This window comes from Crocuta crocuta, unplaced genomic scaffold (assembly GCF_008692635.1).
Source record: "Crocuta crocuta isolate KB4526 unplaced genomic scaffold, BGI_CrCroc_1.0 scaffold322, whole genome shotgun sequence".
Classification (NCBI taxonomy): Eukaryota; Metazoa; Chordata; class Mammalia; order Carnivora; family Hyaenidae; genus Crocuta; species Crocuta crocuta.
In genome coordinates, this window is record NW_027532592.1 from 1,179,054 (window position 1) to 1,204,073 (window position 25,020).

The 25,020-nt window shown below is 46.0% G+C and overlaps 1 protein-coding gene across 1 annotated transcript in view; it reads right to left on the bottom strand.

Annotated features, from left to right (window-relative positions):
• SMYD3 (SET and MYND domain containing 3) overlaps positions 1-25,020 on the bottom strand; it is a 696,975-nt gene that overhangs the window by 152,060 nt on the left and 519,895 nt on the right. Inside the window, exons 6-7 of the mRNA XM_077779902.1 lie at positions 2,077-2,144; positions 703-805 (exon numbers count right to left, since the gene is read on the bottom strand). Coding sequence (XP_077636028.1) covers positions 703-805; positions 2,077-2,144 — 171 coding nt within the window. The remainder of the gene's footprint in view (positions 1-702; positions 806-2,076; positions 2,145-25,020) is intronic.

Genomic DNA, 25,020 nt, shown 5'->3' on the forward strand with positions numbered 1-25,020 from the left:
CTCTGGGGGAGGGTGGGGGTACCTGTGACAACCCTGGGTGGGCTCGGGTCCGGCGTCAAGGAGCAAGTCATCTACGGCTGCCTCACGAAACCTCCGGCTTCTGCAAGAGGCTGGTGCGGCAGGGTACAAACCCCAAGGGTCAAGGCTAAGTCACTGCTGGAGGTTCTACATCTGGCCTCTCTTCCCCGTCACATCCCTGATTGAACAATCATGCAGAGGTGCTCTGTATAGGCCCAATGACAACTTGAAAGTGTATAATTTGTTTGCTTTCTTAGCACAAAGGGAAAAATTAGTCACCTTCAAAATGTGAGGAGCGGCCTTGGGAGTAAGTAAGCCCTTGGGGTCCATTCAAAGCTGGCTGCCCCCCTGCCCATGGAGGGATGCCCACTGGCAGAGAGCAAGGGGCCGGGGAGCGTCACACACAGGGGACACGTCCTCTCATCGCACACTCACACTCTGTCTCGCACATGTACAACAGGAGCTGCTGATACCCAGAGACACCGTTTTGTAAGTCGGTCTGTCTGTCATCCTGCACAAGTACTGATGGACACATGGGTGGCTGGGTGGACGCGCTATGGCTCCTCTCCCTGGCAGGGGATGATGACGAGCTGGCCCTCAGGCACAACAGGAAGGGCCGCGCAGAGAGCAGAGAGGGTCCCTGACATGGGCGCAGGCCAGGCGCTGGGAAGGTGGCTCGCTTACCTCCTCCCCCGCCTCGATGTCGCGGACCGCGCGCAGCAAGAGGTGGGGCCCGTTGAACACAATGGAACAGTTGGGGTCACAGCTGTGATTGAGCAAAGACATACTGCAGGGAAGAAAAAACGGGGTACCGTCACTCAGCAGACACAGTCCAACACACAGATTTCACAAATACAATGAGCCGAAGGCACTTCAGCCTGGGATGCGGGTCAGGGGAGGCTGACAGTGCACCAGGGGCCGTGCTCTGGGGAAAGAGCTGTCACAGCTCCACGTCACGGACAGCCAAATGCCCCCTGACACGACACGGAGGCTCCTTGGGGAAGTGTGCTTGGAGTCCTTTCTGTGGGTGAATGTGGGGGCGGCCATCTCATTAGATGGCAGCCGGGACCCCACCACACAGCATCTGGTCTACGTGGCCCCGTAGGACACCGGATGCAGGATGGACACAGCTGCACTGGGCCATGAGGAGAGGTCTCCCTCCTACACAGAACACTGGCAGCATCCTGCTCACTAGATCCCGGAGCGTGCAGGCCGGCCCAGGTGTCTTGGTGCGGTGACCATCCGGGAAGGTGATTGGGTTTAAGCTGCAGCATGTCTGATAATACTCAGAGTAGATGTGAGTATTTACTGAGCAGAGAGCACTCTCCTGGGTAGGGAGCACTCTCCTGGGTGGGGAGCACTCTCCAGGCCCTTGCATGTGCTTTTCAAATGCAGTCACCACGCTAACCTCCTGAGGATCGTTTACAGAGGGCAACATGGGAAGTAAATGGCACACATCTAGCACGTGGGAGCCGATCTGAAATGAGGCGGTGTCAACCCAGAGCCTGTGCTCCGAAATATTCGTGCCAGTGTTTTCGGACGACTTGCACCAACAGACTTGTGATTTTTAAGGCTTGTGAGAAATAAGAAGAGAAGCTGACTTCTCAGGTTTATAATTAGTTATAAGAAGGTCTGTGTTTATACCTGGACCTTCAGAGCATGAAAACAAACAGAAGCAAAGTGGGACTGCGCTTGCAGAATAAGAATCGTGTGCTTCTGCCCAGGAGGCTGCGGAATAAGGTCCAGGCAGGGACGGGGAAGAATCAATCCTGGCCTGTCATTCACCAGCACCCACAATCCCCAACCTCCTGGGTTCCTGAGAGTAAGAATTTAGGTCTGAGCTCTGCCTCTTTGGTGATACCACCGCATATAAAATGGTTTATAAAATTCTTTCCTATAAACTTAACATTCTCCATTTTCTTATCATTTATCATTAGGTTTCAAGCATTGCTCTTAAACCAGCTGCAGCAATAGCCTTTCTAGCACCTTCCACAGGGCTGGGGGGCTGGTGGGAATTACGGCCGTTCCTCCCAGTAAAGAAGATCTCATTCACCATACCTCGGGTATAGACCAACGCCAACTTCCTGCATCTCCGCATTACAGATGGTGAAGGAGTTACAGATCACCTGTGAAAACAAGGAGAAGACCATCAGGATTACCAGAGTCACCTAAGAAACATGTAGGCAGGGCACCTGGGTGGCTCAGTGGGTTGAACACCCAGCTTCGGCTCAGGTCACGATCTCACAGTTTGTGGCTTCGAGCCCTGTGTCGAGCTGCTTCAGATTCTGTGGATCCCTCTCTCTCTGCCCCTGCCCTGCTTACACTCTGTCTCTCTCTCTCTCTCAAATGTTGCAGGCAAGAGAACAGAAATTTTCAGAATAAAATGCAAGAGTTTTAATACTTTTAGTAGCTGCTTTGGAAAGATCCAAGCCACACCTGGATGCTCTCTCATTTGCAAAAAGAAATGTATCTGGGACACACTTTCCATAAGAACGTCAGGTGGGTAAGTGCAGAAATATCAACAATCTGCAGAAAAAATTCAGGCTTAAACCAGCACCAGGCCTATTAATTTCAGTCTAATCCTCTCCCCCAAAGTTATGCAATTACATGAAAGGCTCAAATTTCAGAATACACATAATCTATTTACTGAGAACCAGACTCCTACCACACTGGATTTTTTCCCCCCTCAAACGCCTGCAGTTTCCAGATACTGTGCATCTGATGAGTAGCAGCAGCCTGTCTGTCTCCCACAAAGACGGAAGCACACCCGAGAGCGGCTGTGATCGAGCTGACAGGCCACAAGGAGCTCAGAAAGTCCTTCGGTGGAGCCACGGCATTTACCAGGCACACGGGACGCCTCGCTGAGTAGGAGGGGGCAGTGGGGCAAAAGGAATAAAAGATGTAATCGCTGTGCTCAAGGGACCTAAAATCCTATGGACAGTCACCCAGAATCACGAGAAGAGCACTTGACTTAGAAACGGAAAATCTAGGCCCTGGCCACACACGGCTGCCTCAGGGACGTGCTGCGGATGGGCAGTGAAGGAATTAAACAAAGTTCCTGCCTTCATGACGTCTAAATCCAACGGGGGAGACAGATAAAAATTCAAGGGTAGAAAACTGTCACACGTGGATAAAAGCTAAGGAAGAAATAAGGCTAAGGGATAGAGGAAAAAGCGCTCAGGACAGCTCTGCGGGGTAAGAGGACATTTAAGCAGAGACCTAAGAAGCTGTGGAAATGAACATGTGCACAGTGGGGCGGTGAAGGTTCATCTCAGGAGAAAGAGCAAGTGCAAAAGCCCTGAGGTGTGAATATTCTTAGGTACAGAATAACAGGTATAGAAAAAAAGCTGGCACAGGGAAAGCAGAGCAAGGGAGAAGAAAAGGGGGTAAGATACGAGATCAGAGAGGCAGCTAGATCTTGTATGGATCTAGAGCCACGTCTGAATTTTATTTTAAATGAGACAGGAAGCCACTGGGTTGCTTCTGAGCCAAGGCGCGAATGGACCTCATGTCTGTTTGGAAAGGATCACTCTCTTGTTGTGCAGAGAAAGGGGCTAGAGGAAGACACAGGGGGAAGGAGAGGAGATGAGCAGCCCAGTGAGACTGGAGGTGGGGTGCTGGTGGCAGAAGTGGGGAGCCTGGAGTGGTGCTGCCAACACGATTTGCTCACGGACAGCCCACAGGGGAGCGGCAAGCGGCAAGGATCAGGTCTGAGCGTGGGCCCGAACGAGAGTACAGCTGCCATCCGTTGACGTGAGGAAGACGGTAGAAGAAACAGGTGTGGCCGCAGCGGCCTGGGAGCCAGTGGCTCCGTGCTCAGTCTGAAACGGCCCGTCAGATGCCCCAGCCCAGGCTGCGTGTGCATGAGCCGCCAGAGTTCTGGGCAGCAGCGGGGCTGGGGATGGGCATTAGGACAAAGCAGACCAAAGCCCTTCGAGAAGAGTGGAGACTCGAAAGGAACCAGGGACTACAAACGGACACTGGCTTCCTGTGTTAGCTGCTGTAAAGGGAAAAACCAGTGACAACGAATTTCTCTAAATCAGGTTTACATGAAAGAACGTCATGTATGAAAAGCGTTGGGTCCTTTGAGACCCTGCCACTGCTCTAAAGAGCTCCTCCATGAAATCTAGTGTGACCCATGCCGTGGCGTTGCCCCTAAGAGTCTCATCAAACTGCAGTTTCCGATCAGGAAATAAACTGGTGCGCACACACGTATTCTGAACACATACTGGTTAAATCGCTTGAAGGGCATGTGTTTCACATTAAATTGCAAGAGAGCACTGCCTGTATATATTTATGCATAAGATGGATGGTGGAAAGACGGGACAAAAGATCTTGTGTTTTCTTTTGGAAACTTTAAACATTTTTAAATGGGTATGAATTTGGGGGTGGGAAAGAGGAACTTGAACCCATATGTTTAAAGCGTAATCAGGACTTTACCAAAAGTAATCTACCAATGAAAAACCAGATCAAACAGATCGAATTTGTTAACTATTGAATCAAACCAAAATGTAAACATCTTTTCTGCTACGAAGCACATTAAAGGCTTTCCCAAAATTGGTTTATTCTGACAGAATGTTTAAAAAGAAAGAGCTAACAAGGGGAAGAGGCAGCCTGGCTGTGTCTTCCTCCAGGGAACTTCCTGATCCCTTGGCCTTAGCTCACTTACTCATCTCTTAAATGGCATTTCTCACATGGGGTCATTATTCACCCATTTATTGGGCACCATACACACCTACGGTATAAAGGACACACAGGGTGCTGATGGTGGTTCTTATGTGAAAGACCCCAATTAAGGGTTTTCTGATGGATGGATGGTTGTGTGGGTGTGGTCCTCAGTGCCCCCGGAGGGTCACTGTCTAGAACAAGGGTCGGAGAAGATGCCAGAAGTAAGTCACAGACACCCAGTAGGTGCAGAAAATGACAGATGGACATAGTCTGCGCTCTGAGAAGAAGAAATTAATCTTCCATCTCTCTTGTCTGTAGGTATCCAATCTTCTGACATCCCTTTGTACGATCTCGCTTTCCACTCTAGCTCATCTTTTGTTTCATCCTCTTTTCCATTAGTCCAGTGGACAACAGGCTTACCTATCAGAAGAGCACGAGGGGCTGTTTGATCCTCTACTTAAAATGCCAGAGGCCTGAGGGGCGCCTGGGTGGCTCAGTCGGTTAAGTGTCCGACTTTGGCTCAGGTCATGATCACACGGTTCGTGGGTTCAAGACTCATCAGGCTCTGTGCTGACAGCTCAGAGCCTGGAGCCTGCTTCACATTCTGTGTCTTCCTCTCTCTCTGGCCCCCTCCTGCTCCTGCACTCACTCTCTTGTGCGCGCTCTCTCTCTCTCTCTCTGAAAAATAAACATTTAAAAAATGCCAGGGGCCTGGTACACAGGGCACAAAATAACTACGTGCAAAATGAATGAATGAATGAATAAATGAATGAATGAATGACAGTCCCCTCATCTCTTGCATTAACTTTTCCTTTGTTTACTTTCCTCCCTTCTTTTCCTCTTCTCATCTTCACTGGTACCAGTTGGCTACCCTCCTCTCTCATTTTGCCTCACTCCACGATAGAGGTAGGGGGTTTCCAAGTTCCACTGAACAAATTCCTCATTCGTATTATCCTGAGAGGCGCTGTGTGCTAGTGTTCCTGAGCTAAAACAGTTTAACTTTTTCCCTACCCCCACTTTTTAAAAATACATATTTTAAAATATTTATTTGTTTTGAGAGACAGAGAGAGGCAGAGAGAGGGAGAGAGAATCCCAAGCAGGTTCCATGCTGTCAGTATGGAGGGAGCCCAACCCAAGGCTCGATCCATGAACTGTGAGATCATGACCTAAGCCAAAATCAAGAGTCAGATATTCAACAGACTGAGCCACCCAGGCGCCCCTGCCTACTCCCACTTTTATTAAAAATAGTGATTTCAAAAAAAAAAAATTGGTTTCACTCACTAATACATCCTTATGTGCTCAAGTGAAAATCTGAGAATGAAGGACTTTCTTTATATCCAGAAATAAAAGAATGGAAATAAAGTCCAGAAATAAAAGTTTAAGCACTTTTCAAAGTATTTCTTTGTATAAATAGTTGTCTTAGGAAATTACACAGGTTAAATGATTAATGAATGAAGACTTCACACAAAGATGCCTTTCAAAAAGCATAGCATAGGGGTGCTGGGTGGCTCAGCTGGTTAAGTGTCCGACTCTTGGTTTCGGCTCAGGTTCATGGGTCTGAATCCATGTCAGCTCTGCGCTAGCAGCACAGAGCACACTTGGGATTTTCTCTGTCTCCCTCTCTCTCCGCCCCTCCCCCACTTGCTTGTGCATGTGTGCGCGCTCTCTCTCTCTCGAAATAAATAAACATTAAAAAAGCATATTATTAGGATTACTTCAATAAAAAAGCAATTAAGTTAAAAAATTCTTTCTAAAGCCTAAGTTGGATTATTGCTTTAAAATACTATGACAGAAAATTAAAACATACATTTAAGTTATCTTATAATTATTAAATATAACGTTATGCATACTCTTCATAATATTTCTTTTGAAATATTAAAAAGCCTTTATAACACTGTAGCTTTTGTACATACTATAATTGTAGTGAGCTAGCACAAATGATTGCTGACTTCTGTATTTTGTAAAAACAACTAAAGTAAAATTTTAAATATTCTATTAATCATGATAAAACCCCTCAACAAAGCAGGTTTAGAGAGAATATACTTCGACAAAATAAAGACCGTATAGGAACTACACACACCTAACATCATACTCAATGGTGAAAACCTAAGAGCTTTTCCCCTAAGATTGGGAGTAAGACAAAGATGTCCACTCTCACCACTTTATTTTGTCATAATACCGGAAGTCCTAGCCACAGCAATCAGACAAGAAAAAGAAATTAAAGGCATCAAAATTGGTAAAGAAGTGAACTTTCTCTATTTCCAGATGACATAATACTATTTACAGAAAACCCTAAAGACTTCACCACAAAAGTACTAGAACTGATAATTCAGAAAGGTTGCAAGATACAAAATCAACATACAGAAATCCATTAACTTTCTATACACTAATAATGAAGTAAGAGAAAGAGAAATTAAGAAAACAGTCGCATTTACAATTACACGAAAAAGAATAAATACCTAGGAATAAGCTTAACCAAAAAGATAAAAGACTTGTACTCTGAAAACTATAAAACATGGATGAAGGAAATTGAAGACAACACACAAAGTTATTTTATGTTCATCGATCTGAAGAACAAATATTGTTAAAATGCTCATCTACCCAAAGCAAGCTACACACTTAATGCCATACCTATCAAAATTCCAACAGCATTTTTCAGAGAACTAGAACAAATAATCCTAAAATTTGTATGGAGAGATGAAAAAAATCCCAAATAACCAAAGATATGAAGAAGAAGAACAAAACCGGGGGTGTCACAATCCACATCCCAGATTTAAAGATATTCTCAAAGCTGTTATAATCAAAACAGTATGGTAATGGCACAAAAATAGACACATAGATCAGTAGAACAGAATACAGAACCCAGAGATGAATCCACAATTATATGGCCAATTGATCTTCAGCAAAGCAGGAAAGAATATCCAATGGGAAAAAGACAGTGTCTTCAAAAAACAGTGTTGGGAAAACTGAACAGCTATATGCAAAAGAATGAAACTGGCCCACTTATTTAAACCATACAAAAATATAAGTTCAAAATGGATTAAGGACCTAAATGTGAAATCTGACACCATAAAAATCCTAGAAAAGAGTGTGGGCAGTAATTTATCTGGCATCGGTTGTAGCAACAGTTCTCTAGATATGGCTCCTAAGGCAAGGGAAACAAAAGCAAAAATAAACTATTGGGACTACATCAAAATAAAAAGCCTCTGCATGGTAATGGAAACAATCAACAAGACTAAAAAGCAAGCTACTGAATGGGAGAAGGTATTTTCAAATGACACATCAGATAAAGGGTTAGTATCCAAAATATACAAAGAAGTGATACAACTCAACACCCCCCAAAAAAATAACCCAATTAAAAAATGGGCAGAAGACATGAACAGGCATTTCTCCAAAGAAGACATACAGACGGCCAACAGACACATGAAAAGATGCTCAACGTCACTCATCAGCAGGGAAATACAAATCAAAACTACAATGAGATATCACCTCACATCTGTCAGAATGGCTGAAATTAAAACACAAGAAACAAATGTTGGTGAGGGTGTGGAGAGGAAGGAAATCCTGTGTACTGTTTGTGGGAATGCAAACTGGTGCAGGCAATGTGGAAAAGTAAAGTGTGCTCAAAAAAATATGGAGTTTCCTCAAAAAGATTAAAAATAGAATTACCACATGACCCAGTAATTCCACTACTGAGTATACACCCATAGAGTATAAAAATACTGGGGCGCCTGGGTGGCTTAGTCGGTTAAGCGTCCGACTTTCGCTCAGGTCATGATCTCGCGGTTCGTGGGTTCGAGCCCTGCGTCGGGCTCTGTGCTGACTGCCAGCTCAGAGCCTGGAGCCTGTTTCAGTCTGTGACTCCCTCTCTCTCTGACCCTCCCCTGCTCGCACTGTCTCTCTCTCTCCTAGAAATAAATGAAACATTAAAAAAAAAAAAGAATATAAAAATACTAACTCAAAAACATATATGCACTCCATGTATGTTTATAGCAGCATTATCTATGATAGCCAAATTACGGAAGCAGCCCAAGTGTTCACTGGTTGACAAATGGATAAAGAAGCTGTGGTATGTATATAATGGGGTATTACTCAGCCATCAAAAAGAATGATATCTTGCCATTTGGAATAATATGGATGGATCTAGAGCAATAATGCTAAGTCAAATGAATCAGTCAGAGAAAGACAAATACCATATGATTTCACTCATATGTGGAACTTGATAAACAAAACAGATGAACAAAGGAAAAAAAAGAGACAAACCAAGAAGGAGAGGTGGGTAGGGGGATGGGTGAAATAGTTGAAGGGGATTAAGGGAATAATTCTCAGGATGAGCACTGGGTGATACAGAGAAGTGTTGAATCACTATATTATACACCTGAAACTAATATAATACTATATGTTAACTATCCTGGTGCACACACACACACACACACACACACACACACATAGATACACACTCACACTCACACATTCATTCTATGAATGGAATTCTTTTTTTTAATGTTTTATTTATTTTTGAGAGAGATGGCATGAGCAGGGGAGGGTCAGAGAGAAAGGGAGACACAGAATCTGAAACAGGCTCCTGCCTGAGCTGTCAGTACAGAGCCTGACGCAGGGATTGAACCCACTAACCATGAGATCATGACCTGAGCTGAAGTTGGACGCTCAACCGACTGAGCCACCCAGGTGCCGCTATGAACCAAATTCTATGTCATATGGTTCAGGTTTTAGGTCCAAAACCTGACATTTGTGTTCTCGGATTAAAAGTTCCCCTGCAGCAATCACGCCAAAACACAAAGAGAACACTGCAGAGAGTTGTTTTATATACATGTTTAAATTTCACATTTGTCCTTAAGTTTCCTGAATTAGAAGTTTTTTGTTGTAGCAGAAAAGAAATGAAGGCATTAGCGACACTAGGGAAAATCGCCGACACACCATCGCCTTTAAGGGCGAAGCTGAATGGCCATAAGAAAACGCACAGCCCATTGCGAACAGTGATTCAACCCTAGAGCAGGAGCGATCCACTTCCCAGCACCCCCTCGCCCTAACTACTCACTTCTACAAAGAACTTGATCTGTGTGCAAGTAGGTATAACTGGCTTCTAGCCTACGCTAAAGAATGCTTTCAATTTCAACAAATATTAATTTTAAAACATTTCTTACAAAAGGGAACTCAGTTTCTAAACACAAACATAAGGCAGTTTCTGCAAAGGCCATCTGCATCTCTTCTATAATTTCTCTATTTAAGGCATAAGTAAGAGTGCTCAGGACACAGAAATCTGACACACAGAGTTTATTAATTAGAGAGGCTAAAGGTAAGTTTTCAAAAGAGAGCTTACTGTATTGATTTTATTAAGGTCTGTGCATAGAAGGAAAGGAAGGAGGGAGAGCTGGCAGATACGAAAACCAAAAGCAGAGGCTTCTGTGTAAAATAACCCCCACCCCCACCCCCAGCACTATTCATTCTCTGACTTTAGAAGCAGGGGAAGTATTTCAGCCAGGGTATATCATTCTCCTCCATGGCAACTGATGTTTTATTAAACATGGAATTATTTTTTTTAAGAGTCTTCTCATAAACCTCAAGAGATTTAAAATTGTACCTCCTGATCCCTCCTATCTGCACGGCAGACACTGAAACGCCTTCCGTGATTCGACCCAGGTCTTTCCCAATACCCTGCTCCCACCTCTGGTCACTCGCTTACCATCTTCCCTGGGCCTGAGAACAGGCGGTCTACAGTCCACACACCAGCTGCGGAAGGAGGTGGGCTCAGGCGTGAAGAGACAGCACTTCGCAAAGGACAAAAGTCACAAATCCCCGAATTCGCAGAAGTGTTCCAGAAGGTTCACAACAGTAAGGACGGTTATGGTACCTTCAGCCTTTAAAATCAACGACTAGGGGCGCCTGGGAGGCTCAGTCGGTTAAGCAACCGACTCTCGGTCTTGGCTCAGGTAATGATCTCATGCTTCATGGGATTCAGCCCTACATCAGGGTCTGAGCTGACATCGAGGAGCCTGCTTGGGATTCTCTCTCTCTCTCTCTCTCTCTCTCTCTCTGCCCTTTCCCTGCTCACTCTCTCATGCTCTCTCAAAATAAATAAACAAAAATAAAATCAATCAATAAAACCATTAGTGCAATATATTTTCCCTTTGTTGAGAAGGAGCAGAAAGCTGCCCTGTTTCACCCGTGGAGACTGTGAGCAGGTGTGCTCAGGGCCTGTCACTGTGTGTACCGCCAGCCTCGTGGAATCTGATCTCATGGAGGTTCCTGAGGTTTCTGTCATAGGCTATTCCACTGGCAAACCTAATGGACCACTGGCTGAAGACAGCAAGTGAGGATGTTGGAAAACAAGTTAAGGAAGGACATAAAAATGAGAATTTTATAAATGTGACTCAAGGCACTCCATTATAATGACTTTTATCTGGTAGAAATTCTTACAAATCACCTTAAGATGTCTCCAGTATTTAGAAAATGCTAGAAGGAGAATAATCTTATTCTAGTAGTCATATAATCTTATTTTTAGCAGATGGCATGAAAACTACTGAAGTCTCCTGTGTGTTATTTGAAATGTGTTCGCACCTAGCCATTAAAAGTTAATAACCTAGGTAGTTTTTTTAATGTTTATTTTTGAGAAACAAAGAGGTACAGAGAGATAGAGCATGAGCTGGGGAGGGGCAGAGAGAGAGGGAGACACAGTATCTGAAACAGGCTCCAGGCTCTGAGCTGTCAGCACAGAGCCTGACGAGGGGCTCGAACTCACGAACCCCAGATCATGACCTGAGCTGAAGTCGGAAGCTTAACCAACTGAGCCACCCAGGCGCCCCAATAACCCAGCTAGTTTTTTATAGATTATGAGGTTGGTAAACATCAGGCTACAAAAGCACGATGCTAAGACCCAAACCAAAAATATTCACTTACACTTTTAAAAAGCATTATAAATGATGCTTTTTTGAACAAAACTAATTTAAAACAAATTAAACCACATATGCCTCTTGTTAAATGGAAAAGTAAAAATTTGTCCTTATATTATGTGAATATTATTCAAGGTTTTGAAAATGTACTTTAGGACACAAGCCAAGTGGAAAACAAAATGATCTAACTTGAGAGCACTCCTTTACCACGTCCCGTGTCACAATATGCCTGCACATGCGTCCCAGACCCTCTACATTCAAGTACTCTCTGTTCCCACAACTGTGATGGTGTCGGTCATGTTTCCAGCTGTGCTCACAAACGGTGCACACCAGACACACAAAATACTCGACAAAGTATTGCAACTGACTTGCAAAGGGTAAAATGAACACCAGGGCCAATGTCAGAAGCAAGGGCATAGCACTCATACAACTGCGCTTCCCACTTTAAATCCTTCCCAAGGTCAACTACCAAACGTCAGCACATGAGGATTCACAAAATGAAGCCCTTTTAGACAACATGTCTGTCTTCTGAAACCCACCCCCACTTTCCTATTCCGAAGGGCTTTCCTCATGGCAGAACCCATTACACCTTAAACAACTGCCCCAGATAACAGAAAGCGAAACAGGAAGGATATGCACAAGTTTGCCCATTTTCTTTGTGCTTCCCCTCAGGATATTCCTGGCACTGCATGTCCTTAGAACTCAGCGATGTAAACAGCACTTGCAATAGAGGTCTGTCAAGTATGTATCAAAGTATAAAACACTCTTAACATGGTTTCCATTGTTTAATTTTCCTCCCACATCCCGAGGCTCAGAAATACTGATATTCTTAAATAATTTATTACAGGATATTGTTATAGTTTCCATAGCTCTGCCATAAGCGTCCTTTCTGTTAAACATTTCATCCAGGCGTGCTCCTGTCCAGGAAGTTTATTACCACAACGAACCCAACTTTCCCCCACAGATAACACTTAGATTCTTTTGTTTAGCTTGAGTCTCTGAAAACGTTCTCTTCCGTGATAATCTAGTTTCATTATTCTCTTTCCGTGCAATTAGAACAAAAACCTACCCCCAGGTGGGCCAGCACTCTCAACGATAATTTTTGTTAGTTCGGGGCTAAAATCCTACACAAAGTACGCGAGGTGTGTCACCTGACGAAGGCAGAACTGGACACGGCAGAGGGCGGCTCAAATCGTGTGTTTTCCCATCAAGCTAATGGAGGAAAGAAAACTAGAGGAAACGTGTTCCGTGTGGAAGATAAAACTGAATACAAACCAACTGCTTTGTGTAATCCTCAGTGAAAGATAAACTCCATCGTGAGCTGAGGTTACACGATGCAGAAATTAAGGCAAATGTTCTCTCCAGGAGCAGTTTTGCTGGGCAAGGGTTTGTCACACTGGTCACCCCTGACATCTCAGGGAGTGAAGCCCCAGAATCATGAAGCCCCAGAAGCATGTACCTCACATCACGGCATGACAAGTGCACATGACTCATGGACGAGCCGCACGGGCATGAAGGTGTCTGGGGGGCTAGCAGCCAGGGCTGTTTCCGGCAGGCAGTGGCAGGAGACAAGGGGGCACCTCAGTGGGTCAATCCTTCTGGGGAGGCCCACGGACACCCAGTCCCTGACAATGGACACACGGGCAGGACACGGGTCGGACGATGGCCACAACTCTGTGCAAGGCAGAGTCTACAAGAAATTAGCCTCTGAGGTCAGCCGGTCCCACTTGTGATCTCGCAGGGTGACTCCTCTGTTTTCAGGAGCACAGAAGGAAGCAGAACAGGAAACGAGGCTTTGTTCCCACCCCAGCCCCCATTTCTCTAGAGGTAGCTCATAATCAGTGACCCCCCCACCCCCACTTCCTTCCAGCCACTCGTCCAGACAGCCAGATTTCTAGTTGATCGTCAGCCTCTTCAGGCACCATGATGAATACACCATGATGATGGCACTCTCCCCGGCCTCTGTCCGGACTGGATTCCTGAGCCGGCCGCTAGAGAAAATGCCACCATGCTGCCCTCGCACCACTTCAGTGGTGACCTGCGGAGATTCCTAACGGAGGTCCCCTCCCTCTGTTCAGCGTTCATCGGAACACAGAGAGGAGGGAATCTGGAAGGGCAGATTAAATACATCTTTTCTTTTTTAATATCCACTGCAGAAAGTAAAGTTTAATAAACTCCTTTTTGGGTGGGTATGTATGTTTGTTTTTTTATGTTTGCTTATTTTTGAGAGAGAGAGCGCAAGTGGGGTAGGGGCAGAGAGAGAGGGAGGCAGGGGATCCAAAGCAGGCTCTGCACTGACAGCAGTGATCCCCGTGCGGGGCTCGAACTTGTGAGCCGAAGTCGGACACTTAACCGACTGAGCCAGCCAGGCGCCCCGNCATGGGTTTTTAAAAAGACAGACAGGCCCCGGCCTAGGTGGAGGCTGACCGCTGAGTCGGGATCTGGTCTTGACCTAAGCTTCTCAGCTTCATCCTTTCTCTCGCCTGCTGGTGCCGTCCCCTGCACATTTCACTCTTCCCACCTCGTGTCTCTGCAGGCCAGGCCCCTGTGCCTCGATGTCCCCCCCTTCATCTACTGAACCCCCATGACCCTCCGAGGCCCAGCTCAAAGCTGTCCTCTTGGGGGAGGCCTTCCGACTCGCTGGGGTCAGGGGGCTCTCTGGCTTGTGCCCCCCTGGCTTGCCCACCCATCTACTCCCACGTCCTGTTTGTCAGCCATTTCTTTACATGTGAGTTCTCAGAAGAGAGAAATTCTATTTCATTACTTCCCCTGCCGCCTCGACTCACTCTGGCCTGACACGATGAGTGTGCTCAAAAAATCTCTGCTCAGGGGCGCCTGGGTGGCTCAGTCAGTTGGGTGGCGAACTTCGGCTTGGCTCATGATCTCACGGCTCGTGAGTTCGAGCCCCGCGTTGGGCTCTGTGCTGGCAGTTTGGAGCCTGGGGCCTGCTTCAGATTCTGTATCTTCCTCTCTCTGCCCCTCCCCAGCTTGCTCTCTGTCTCTCTCAAAAATAAACATTCGGGGGCACCTGGGTGGCTCAGTCAGTTGGGTGGCGAACTTCGGCTTGGCTCATGATCTCACGGCTCGTGAGTTCGAGCCCCGCGTTGGGCTCTGTGCTGACAGCTCAGAGCCTGGAGCCTGTTTCAGATTCTGTGTCTCCCTCTCTCTGACCCTCCCCTGCTCATGCTGTCTCTCTTTCTCTCATAGAAATAATAAAACATTAAAAAAATAAAATATAAATATATATATATATGCTCAGTAAATGGCTGCGGACAGAGTACATTCAATACCAATGAGTTTCTTAGCCTTAGTGACTCCTATATCGCATTGTTAATAAACCAAGGCAATCGCTATTTTGCAGCAGAACGAGAAATCTCTTCTTCTCTCTTTCCCTCCTTCTTCTCTCTCCCCACTCCGTATAATCAGCACTCACTCAATGACCCACACAGACTGGGCTCTGGGGCTACGGAAGGTGTCAGCAGGAACCCTGCCCTCAGTGACCCTGACGCCACCCAGGGGACAAAGGTGCGAGGCAATAAATCCTGTGCAAACTGCACCCGAGCCCAGCACATGGGTCAGCAGCTCAGCTGGGACACGTCAGGGAAGGCTCCCTGAAGGGACGCCAGAGGGGGCACCCGCGATCTGGAAACACAAGGGTAACCCACACTTCCTACTCCTTGTGTGACACGGTGGGGAAATAGCAACCTAATTATATATTCTGAAAAATGTTTTCCCTACATCAAAGAAAGTTGGCATAAACGTGATACCCATATGGATTACACTCTGGCTTCCAAAAGCTGAAGGTGGTGACATCTGAGAATAGCAGACGTTACAAGAGAAAACAGCGGGAAGTAAAAGGAGTGGAGACACAGGGCTTTGCCACAACATGTGGGGAAAAACTGCCTGCCGCACCCTTTGGTTTAAGAAAACATTACGAACATCTAAAATGTGTCCTGTCCTGGGGCACCTGGGTCGGCTGCGCGTCCGACTTCGGCTCACATCGTGATCTCACAATTCGGGAGTTCGAGCCCTACGTTGGGCCCCGTGCTGACAGCTCAGAGCCTGGAGCTGCTTTGGATTTTGTGTCTCCTCTCTCTCTGCCTCTCTCCCACCTGTACTCTGTCTCTGTCTCTCAAAACTAAACATTAAAAAACAAAACGTGTCCTGTTCTTGCTCCATGTCACTGGAAGCAGAGGAGGGACAAGGCAGAGTGGTGCCTCAAAGCCACGATGTAATCCTGCGAAGAGCCAAAGAGCAGGAACAGGGAAGGCAGGGTGCACCTGAAGGGGCACCATCCGGACTGGTTGTCGGTGGTGCGGGGACCCGCCGGCCCTCAGAGCTCTCCTCCACCACCCGCTGCAGCCACTAAAAACCACACCACTGAGCCCACCGTTTCCAGCAAGGCGAAGGCCTCCCTGAGGGCACCCGTCCCCGCACAGCACCCCACGCGCTCCATCTTGAGGCCCTCGGGTTCGAGGTGTCTCGGGGTCTCCAGCCCCCTCACAAGGCAGCTCCGAGAGCAGTGTCTTCACTTTAAGGACGAGGGAGGAAGGCTGAGGGAAACCAATACACTATTCATGCTAAGGGTGCATCATCTGCAGAAGTCAGCTTGTCCACATAACCGTCCCAGCGAGCGCTCCGCCCTGAAGGAACTGCACACAAGCCAGGCCGGGAGAAGGGGGTGAGTCCCCGCAAGGTCCGGGACAGGGCTGTCCCCCCGTGCTCAGAAACAGAGGCTTATTCATTCGTTATGGGCTGTTCAGGCGGCAGGCACAGCCTAGGCACCAGGAAGGAAGGAGAAGAGATCACGCCTTTCACCAGTTCGCCTTGTGAAACAAGTAAAAACGTCACGTCTTTCTCTAATTCAGAAAAATTTTAGCCTTTCTCGGCCACGACTGTTTTCCTGACGATTGGCCATATTTCTCTGTAAGCCACTCTGTCGAGAAATGAGCTGGGCAGGGCTCTAGACCGTCAGATGGAGCCAGAAGCGCAGGGCTCCGCGGCTCGCCCGCACCCTGGGGGGCACGCTGGCCGCCCGCGCCCCGATCGTCCGCACGGACGGACTGGGGGTGACCCAAGGCCAGCGGCGAGGCATGCGGGGAAACACATGGCCTCTGCACTGTCCACTCTCCCACTGTCTGAGCGCAGCCGGCCACCATCACCAAATTCATGCCACAATGAAAGGAAGAGAGAGACAATGAAACCCCAACAGTGTGTCATGTGAATGTCACGGGATTTACAGGCATTCACACACGGAGCAATCAGAGACAGAACTGAAAAGAATCCCTCCTTTCTGCTCCCGTCCTCCTCCCATCCCCCCCACCCAAATTGTTTTCTCTCGTTGTTCACGAAATGCCTTTTGCAATCCCACCTGATCACATCTGAAGACCTCAGGGCGCTAGTGTTTTCATGTGGGTGGCAATGTGCTAAGCTACGAGTGTGTCTGCACTTCTTCTACGTTACAGGCCGGTTCACTTTGACTAGAAAGAACCTGAAGTAAAGACCCAGAATTTACCAGAAAGCTACAAAGCAGAAAAGCTGGGAGAACGCAGTGAGATCACAATGACACTGGCCCTGGAAGGGTGCCTGGCACACAGGACGCTCAGTAAATAGCAGCAAGAGCATCCTTATTACCAAAGTCCGTCGCCTGTAACACACACTCCATAGGCAGAGGCACCATATTATTGTGTTCCACTAAGAAAAAGATTTAGCAAATGATGCCAGGCTGTCGGTTGTGAACTGGATTCCAACCCCAGGAATGCAAAACGGTGAAAAATGGCCACCTTGGCATTCATGAGACCCAGTATCACTGTGTCTACCTCCATGTTCTCGCAGAACTCAAGCTGTGCTCTGCATGGCTGACGGCTGAGCACAGGACACTGGTGTCACCACAGCCACATCAGAGCCCAAGTTCCTGACCAGCCCTCTGTTTCTCCGAGCTCCTCCCGCTAAACAGACTGGGCTGCTCTCCTCCTCTCTCAGCACCACCCACGCTCACTCACCACCACTTCCAGTCCTTTCCTCTCACCATCCTCAACCGTAAGTCACCAAAATCCAAAGCCACAACACAACCTTGGTCTAAAGTTACGTTGCCAAAGCAAAGCCAACGGTCTTGCCACGTTTGGCGGCACTCGGGAGGGGGCTTAATGCACGTGTGTTCCCAGCATCTTCTTTTGATACCAAGTTAAGCAGTGCCATTTCCCTTGGAATGGAATTTAAATTAGTTACTTTAAAGCCCAAGTTCACATTTCTTTTTCCACCTCCCACACGGCTCTCTCTAATTATCCAAGTGAAAGCACTTAGCAGGATAGTTTGGGTAGAGAGGTAGCAGATGGATTTCAAAGCCAATGACAAACCATACAGACAGGTACTGAATGTTCTGGAATCTGAGTGGGCTGTTTTTCACAGAGAGCACTGGCCTTGGGGATGATTTAACATACAAGAGAACAGAAGAAACATGTGTAAAGACATACACAGAAACTACACAGGAACCAAACAGACATAGGACACAGGTTTTCTGCATCACACGTATTACCCTCAATGCCAAGACCGGGGGGTGGGGGGGGCATCCCCCTAAAACACCAGCCAGGGCCCTTGGCAGTCAAGAGCCCAGCGCATTCCTTGACTAGATGAAGATCTGAGAGTGAACTGTTCACTCAGTGATCATTTTTCCATGATGCAAAAACACTCTTCAGATGGGTTTTTTTGTTTTTGNAGCTGATTTTCCCAAGCTGATGAATGAAGCTGACGTGACAGTGAAGAGATAAACGGGGAGGGAATGGGCGATGGCTACAGTTCTAACCAAACTATTGAGGGGACTGTGATCTTAGCTTCTGAGACGCTCCTGTTAGTGACTGAGGCAAGGTACAGTCCTTGCTCCTAGCTCAGCTAGCATCTGGGCAAGAGATACATGAAAGTGGACCCGTGCCAACAATACGTTTTGTAGGAGAGTGTAAACACTCGAGGTCTTAACTAAGCTCAAGGGGACACAGCACTGGCTACGCACTGCAGCAGAGAACTGTAAAAACACTTCCTCAAATGATGAGCCTCAACTCCCCAAATGTCCTCAACGGCATATAGAGTGTCCTGTCCCAAGAAGAGCCTTTGAACACCTCACACCACCCTTCCTTATTCAGGGGTCAGTGCACACCGAGATGCTGTCTCAAGGTGAAGGTACAAAAAGTATCTTTAGTTTTCATAAGGCACTAGATTCCCAAACAGAAAGGTAGTCATCGGATGGGACAGGTAGCAATTAGAGGCTGAGCAGGAGGTTCTAGGAATCTAAAACAAAGGAACTTCATAGGCATGTGATCACCAAATCCCCAAAACATCCCAAAAAGTGATAAAAATAAATACCTTTGGGTAAAAAGTGTTGTTATTTCCCCAAAGAGGAATTCAAGAGAGTTAGACCTCTCTGGTCATGATATAAACTATTCTCAGTGTGTTCAGGAGAAAGAAACAAGGTAAAATGACAAGTAAATTTCAGTTCATTCACCACATTGGGAATTTACTCACTACATCGTCGGCACATCGATAGATTGGACTCCAATGATGCGAAATCTTTAAATTAACTAACAGTGTTTTTCAGAATGTTACTCTGAAGAGAATAAGCAAAAACAGCAAATCTCGAGATAGCTAGCTTACGTGTAGGGTTCGAAGCCAAGGAATGAATGGCAGCTGACACTTTCAAAGCACATTCTGCGATTAGCCTTTTGCCTGTTCTTCAACCATAGTATTATATATCACACACGAAGCCCAGAAGTTTAACACCAATTAAGATTAAAATGTGTTTAGTCGGGGCACCTGGGTGGCTCAGTCAGCTAAGCGTCTGACTTTGGCTCAGGTCATGATCTCCTGGTATGTGGGTTCGAGCCCTACATGGGGCTCTGTGCTGACAGCTCACAGCTGCTTCAGATTCTGTGTCTCCCTTTCTCTCTCTCTGCCCTTCCACCTCCTACCCCATCTCAAGAAAAAACATTGTACAAAAATGTTTAAAAAAGATTAAAATGTGTTTAGAAAATTGTGCCTTAAAAGCACAATAGAACTTCAGAAAGATGTTCAATAATGATTTTTTTTTTGAAATAAAAAAAGCACTTTCTGTTTAACTTTTTTTGGGCATGATTATCTTTTGTACCTTGAATAATTAGAAATAAAATAGCTAATGAATGTGATACTTTTATGTGAAAAGAGACTGACGGGTGTATAACAGGCACCTTTACATGTTAACTCACTGCTGTGATTAAAGCACAGATAAGCAGTCAGTGTCCTTGGGGGGATTAATGGTATAAATTAGGAGAAACATATTTCTCTCTCTTTCATCTCCCCATCACCTGCCCTAAGTATAATATTTGTACTGGTCAAATACTGCTCATCTTTACCAGACAAGAGCTTTAAAAAATGGAGGCTAAAATCCAGTTGGAAAGTCCTTACCTGGGGCACCTGGGTGGCTTAGTTGGTTAAATGTACGACTCTTGACTTCTACTCAGGTCATGATCTCATGGTTCAAGGGATCATGCCCCACATTGGGCTCCTCGCTGACAGTACAGAGCCTGCTTGGGATTCCCTCTCCCCCTCTCTCAAAATAAATAATAAAAATAAACATTAAAAAAAAACTTCCTTTCCTAAATTGCTTGCTATGTGGCAATTATGTAAATCAAGGACACAGATAGACATGAGGCAGACCCGGGAGTCAGAAAGGTCAAGAAAAGAGGATGATCATTCCGGGCTTATCTGCCCATCAGGTCATGGTTCTATGTCACTCTCTCACATTCCATCCTTTCTATTCATTTCCATCACCACCACCTGTCTTAGACCTTCATGATTTTCTTGCTTGCAACTTTCCAAGGTAGGCTCTCTGCCTGCCCACCCCAGTCTTTTGTCAATCCACTCTTTAAACGGCCACCAGAGGGGCACCTGGGTGGCTCAGTTGGTTAAGCGTCTGACTTCGGCTCGGCTCATGATCTCACAGTTCGTGGATTCGAGCCCCGCATCAGGCTCTGTGCTGACTGCTCAGAGCCTGGATTCTGATTCCAATTCTGTGTCTCCCTCTCTCTGCCTCTCCCCCACTCACCTGTCTCCCTCTCTCTCAAAAATAAACATTAAAAAAAAATTTTTAAACTGCCACCAAAAAGGAGAAATGTGAGATCTACTCTGTGGCTGTGACATAAAGACAAAATTCTTCAGCAGGACATCAAAGGTCCTCTACAGTCTGCCCTCGCCATACCTTTCATCGTGCCCAGTGCTCACTGAGTGCTTCCATTACACGGTCTTCTTTGCCATTCCTCACCCATGCCCTATACTCGCTCCACTTCATATCTCTGCCCATATATTTCCTATTGAAAAAATACTGTGAGGGGCGCCTGGGGGACTCGGTTAAGTGTCTGAATTTGGCTCAGGTCATGATCTCACGGTCCGTGGGTTCGAGCCCCGCGTCGGGCTCTGTGCTGACAGCTCAGAGCCTGGAGCCTGCTTCGGATTCTGTGTCTCCCTCTCTCCCTGCCCCTCCACTGCTTGCGCTGTGTCTCTCAAAAATAAATGAGCATTAAAAAATTTTTTTGAACACTGTGATCACTATGTACGCTGCCCATAATTTTGTTCATCCTTCACAATACACCTGAAATGACACCTCCTTCAGGAAGCTTCCTATACCCTATTAATTCTACTTCTCTGTACTCTCATGGTACTTTATGCACACGTTAACTACAGCATTTATCACATTCTAAGGAACTGAAGCTAACTATGTAAAAGTGAATCTCTACTGCTACGCTGTAAGCTGCTGAGCGTCACACGTCACATCTCATAAGCACTTGATGGCATTTATTTGCTTGCATGTCTTTTCTTCTTCAATAAACCACAAATTCCTGAGGTCATGATCTATCTATACCTCCCTTTAAAAAATATTTTATTTTATTTTTAAAAAATTTTTTAAATGTTTTATTTATTTCTGAAAGAGAGACAGTGTGAGCAGGGGAGGGTCAGAGAGAGAGGGAGACACAGAATCTGAAGCAGGCTCCAGGCTCTGAGCTGTCAGCACAGAGCCTGACGTGGGGCTCGAACCCACGAACCGTGAGATCATGACCTGAGCCGAAGTCGGACGCTTAACCGACTGAGCCACCCAGGCGCTTCCAAATATATTTAAAATGGAGGTGCCTGGGTGGCTCAGTGAGTTAAGCGTCTGACTTCGGCTCAGATCGTGGTCTCAGGGTTCTGACCGCTCTCCGCACAGAGCCCGCTTCAGAGCCTCTGTCCTCCTCCCGCTCTGCCTCTCCCCAGCTCACGCGTTCTTTCTCTCTCTCAAAATAAATACACTTTAAAAATCTTTTAAGTGAAAAATTAAATATATCTTTACACAATATAAATATAATGTTTCATATAAATACATTAGACATAAATCTATAAACACAGATATGCTCTGCTTTTTGAAATTTCACATTATGCCACTTTGCTTTTACAAACGAGCTACATTAAAATTAGCATCTGTTTTCACTAACCAGAAGAAATCTGAAGAGGATCTTCACTTTCACAGAAAAAGGCAAAAAGCAAAAATAGCGTCCAGTGTTTGTTTCTCAGGGAGTGGTTACACGCCCCCCCACACCCCATCTGGGCCCCCAGCAGAGAGAGGCCTCCCNATTTATTTTGTGCATCCATTAGCAAGATGTGTCTTAAGGTATCAGAAAAGCCTGATAAGTTGTTTTTTGGCTCTGGGAATGCTCAAAATGCTTTCCATATAAATTAATGATAATTGCTTCTCTCTTTATGCCATTTCAGATTAGTAAAGATTTCATTAAAAAACACTCTACTTTCAGATAGTGGGGAAAGCCTGTATATTATATTGGTAATACTTATACTGCTTGACAATGTTCCATTTACCTAGTACCCAATGAATAAACAGCATCACCCACACCTCCGGGTATTGGTAGAACAGGACAATATCCCTTCTGCTCCCGCCCACCTCATTCCTTCCCCGGCTTCCAGAGGTAATCGCTATCTTAATTCTGTGTTTCCGATTCCCTTGTTTTTATAAAGTCTTACCCCATATGCATGTAACCCTAAACAACATATTGTTTAGTTTTGCATGCTTTTGGTTTCTTATAAACGGAATCATACCGCATTTATTATTTTGCAAATTTCTTGTGTTTGTTTTTCCTTTTTGGCTCAACATTATGTTCATAAGATTCACATATGTTGATGCATGTAGCTATAGTTCCTTCCTTTCCACTCCCTAAGAGAGCCTCTTGCAAATGAGCTCTGGGAGGCAGGATGAGAAGAAGGTCCATAGTAACACTGTGTGTTACTGCAAAACGCCGCAAATGACCCAAATGTTCATTATCAGGAGGCTACATAAATAAATCAGGGTATTTTCTACACTTGCAGCTGCTCGTGTGTCTGGCATGCAGTAGGCCCTCTATAAATATTTTTTTGAATAGACAGACTAGAGGAAAAGATATAACTGACTCATCACGGCCCCCTCCTCCGAGCCCAGAACACGCTCAGGTGCTCAGTAAACATCGGAGATGTCCATCCGCAAAATGTCGGCCCCTTAGGCTTGCAGGGGACAGACTGGCAGCTAAAGTGGCAACTCAGATCATCTGGGTCGAGACGAGGAAGAGGACAAAATGGCAACTGTGACACGTCTGCCTGCAACAAACTCGACAGACACAGAGGAATTTCTGAGAGTGTTAATTCTGCCGGCTCACGTCTGAGTCCCTATGCGCCACTGTGGCTCCCAGGCAACCCTCTCGCTCCTGCACCCCTCCCCTCCCCTGCCCCCTCTGTCTTCTTTGCTCTCCCCTCTGCAGATGAGCCTGCTCTGGTACACCTGGGAAGGATTTAGGGATGGGGCAAGAAATGACTTTCGATCTCCCTTCTCTGCCCACCTATCTCAAGCTCTGACTCAGTCCCGCGATAATTACATTTTGTTAGACGATGATTTGTCTCTCACCCGGTCCCCACCTGAACATTGCATACCCATTTCAAGACAGTCAAGCCACCCTGCTTGTCGCCTTTTTAACATATTTGATGTCAGCTCTACAGCAGAAACAACCCCCTAGAAAAATGATCACCATCCCAGCACGCTATTAGTCTCTTTTGCATTTTACTGAAATAGAAACTAATTCTCAGGATTAGAGAATTCACACTGACGGTGAAGATGCAGGGAAGACAAATTATACCAAACCAAATGAGTATGTGTTTATCTGCAGCGCTGGCCAATTACTTTCAAAAGAACTGGTATAGAACATAATGAAAAGGCATTCAATCCAAAGGTAAAGAAAAGACTGCCAACGAGAGACAAGTTTTCCACAAAATTGAGTATTATTCACCCAAGTTCATCTCACTTTGACTTGACTTCATCCTTTTATTACGGTCATAATTCAGACCTGAATATCTGGCTCCCAAAAATGAAACAAAGGGAAGAAAGAAGGCAGGCAGGGAAAAAGCCATGATTCTGATGCAGGAGATGTAATAAAAAAAAGCCTACACATTGTCCTTTCCTTCGTATCTGTTTCTATAATTCAATCTTCCTCCTTTCCATTCCCTCCCCCTCCCCGCTCTCCGGCTCGCTTTCTCTTCTGTGTTTCTCTGGCTTCTCTTGGCAAAGACCTTGGGAAAGAATTAAAGAGTGGCCAGTCCTCACTCTTAGATTCAACTTTTCTTTGGGCTTTTCCTTTCAAATGTGAACTGCCATTTCACTGCAAATAACTAAACTCTTTGACACTCTGCATCGTTGCCAGGGTTGCTGGACTTCTGATGGGCGCTTTGGCTAAAGCACACACTCTGCTCGGATATACTACCACTATATTTGAGCGGATGCAAAATCCGACTTCAAGCAAAATGCATCTGTTCTATCAGTACAGTCTCTTCCACATACTTCAGGCAAATCTAGTAGCTTCCCTCACCTTCTGTCTATGTCTTCCAAAGATCCTAACTAACTCTGTCAGAGAGCCTGCTTAAAAGCAGGAGACCTGGAAACACCATGATTTAACCTCTGCTAATTACTCTCTCTCTCAAGCCTTAGAAAATAATGAGGGGCATCTTTACTTCAAACTTAACTTCATTCCAAAATGTAGAATTGTGTTCTTAGGTAAAAAGGGCAGGATCCTTGCAAGAAAATGCCAGTCTGATGTTAGGCAACAGCCCAGGTGGGGACGGGACGCTGCATGTAAGTATTACAGAGACTTTAGGAAAAGAAGGGAAACCAACGTTTTTTAATAGCTACGGTGAGCCAGGGACTATATGAGATGCTTTCACACCTACCTGTATCTCTATAAACATTGGGAGGAGTTACTATCACCTTCCTTTTACAGATGAGGAAACTGAGGCTCGGAGGTGCCTACTGGTGCCGTCAGAATGTGAATCCACATTTTTCTGACCCTCATGCTCCAAAGCAGGAAAAGTTGAATCTGAAGCATCGGCAGAGCACGGA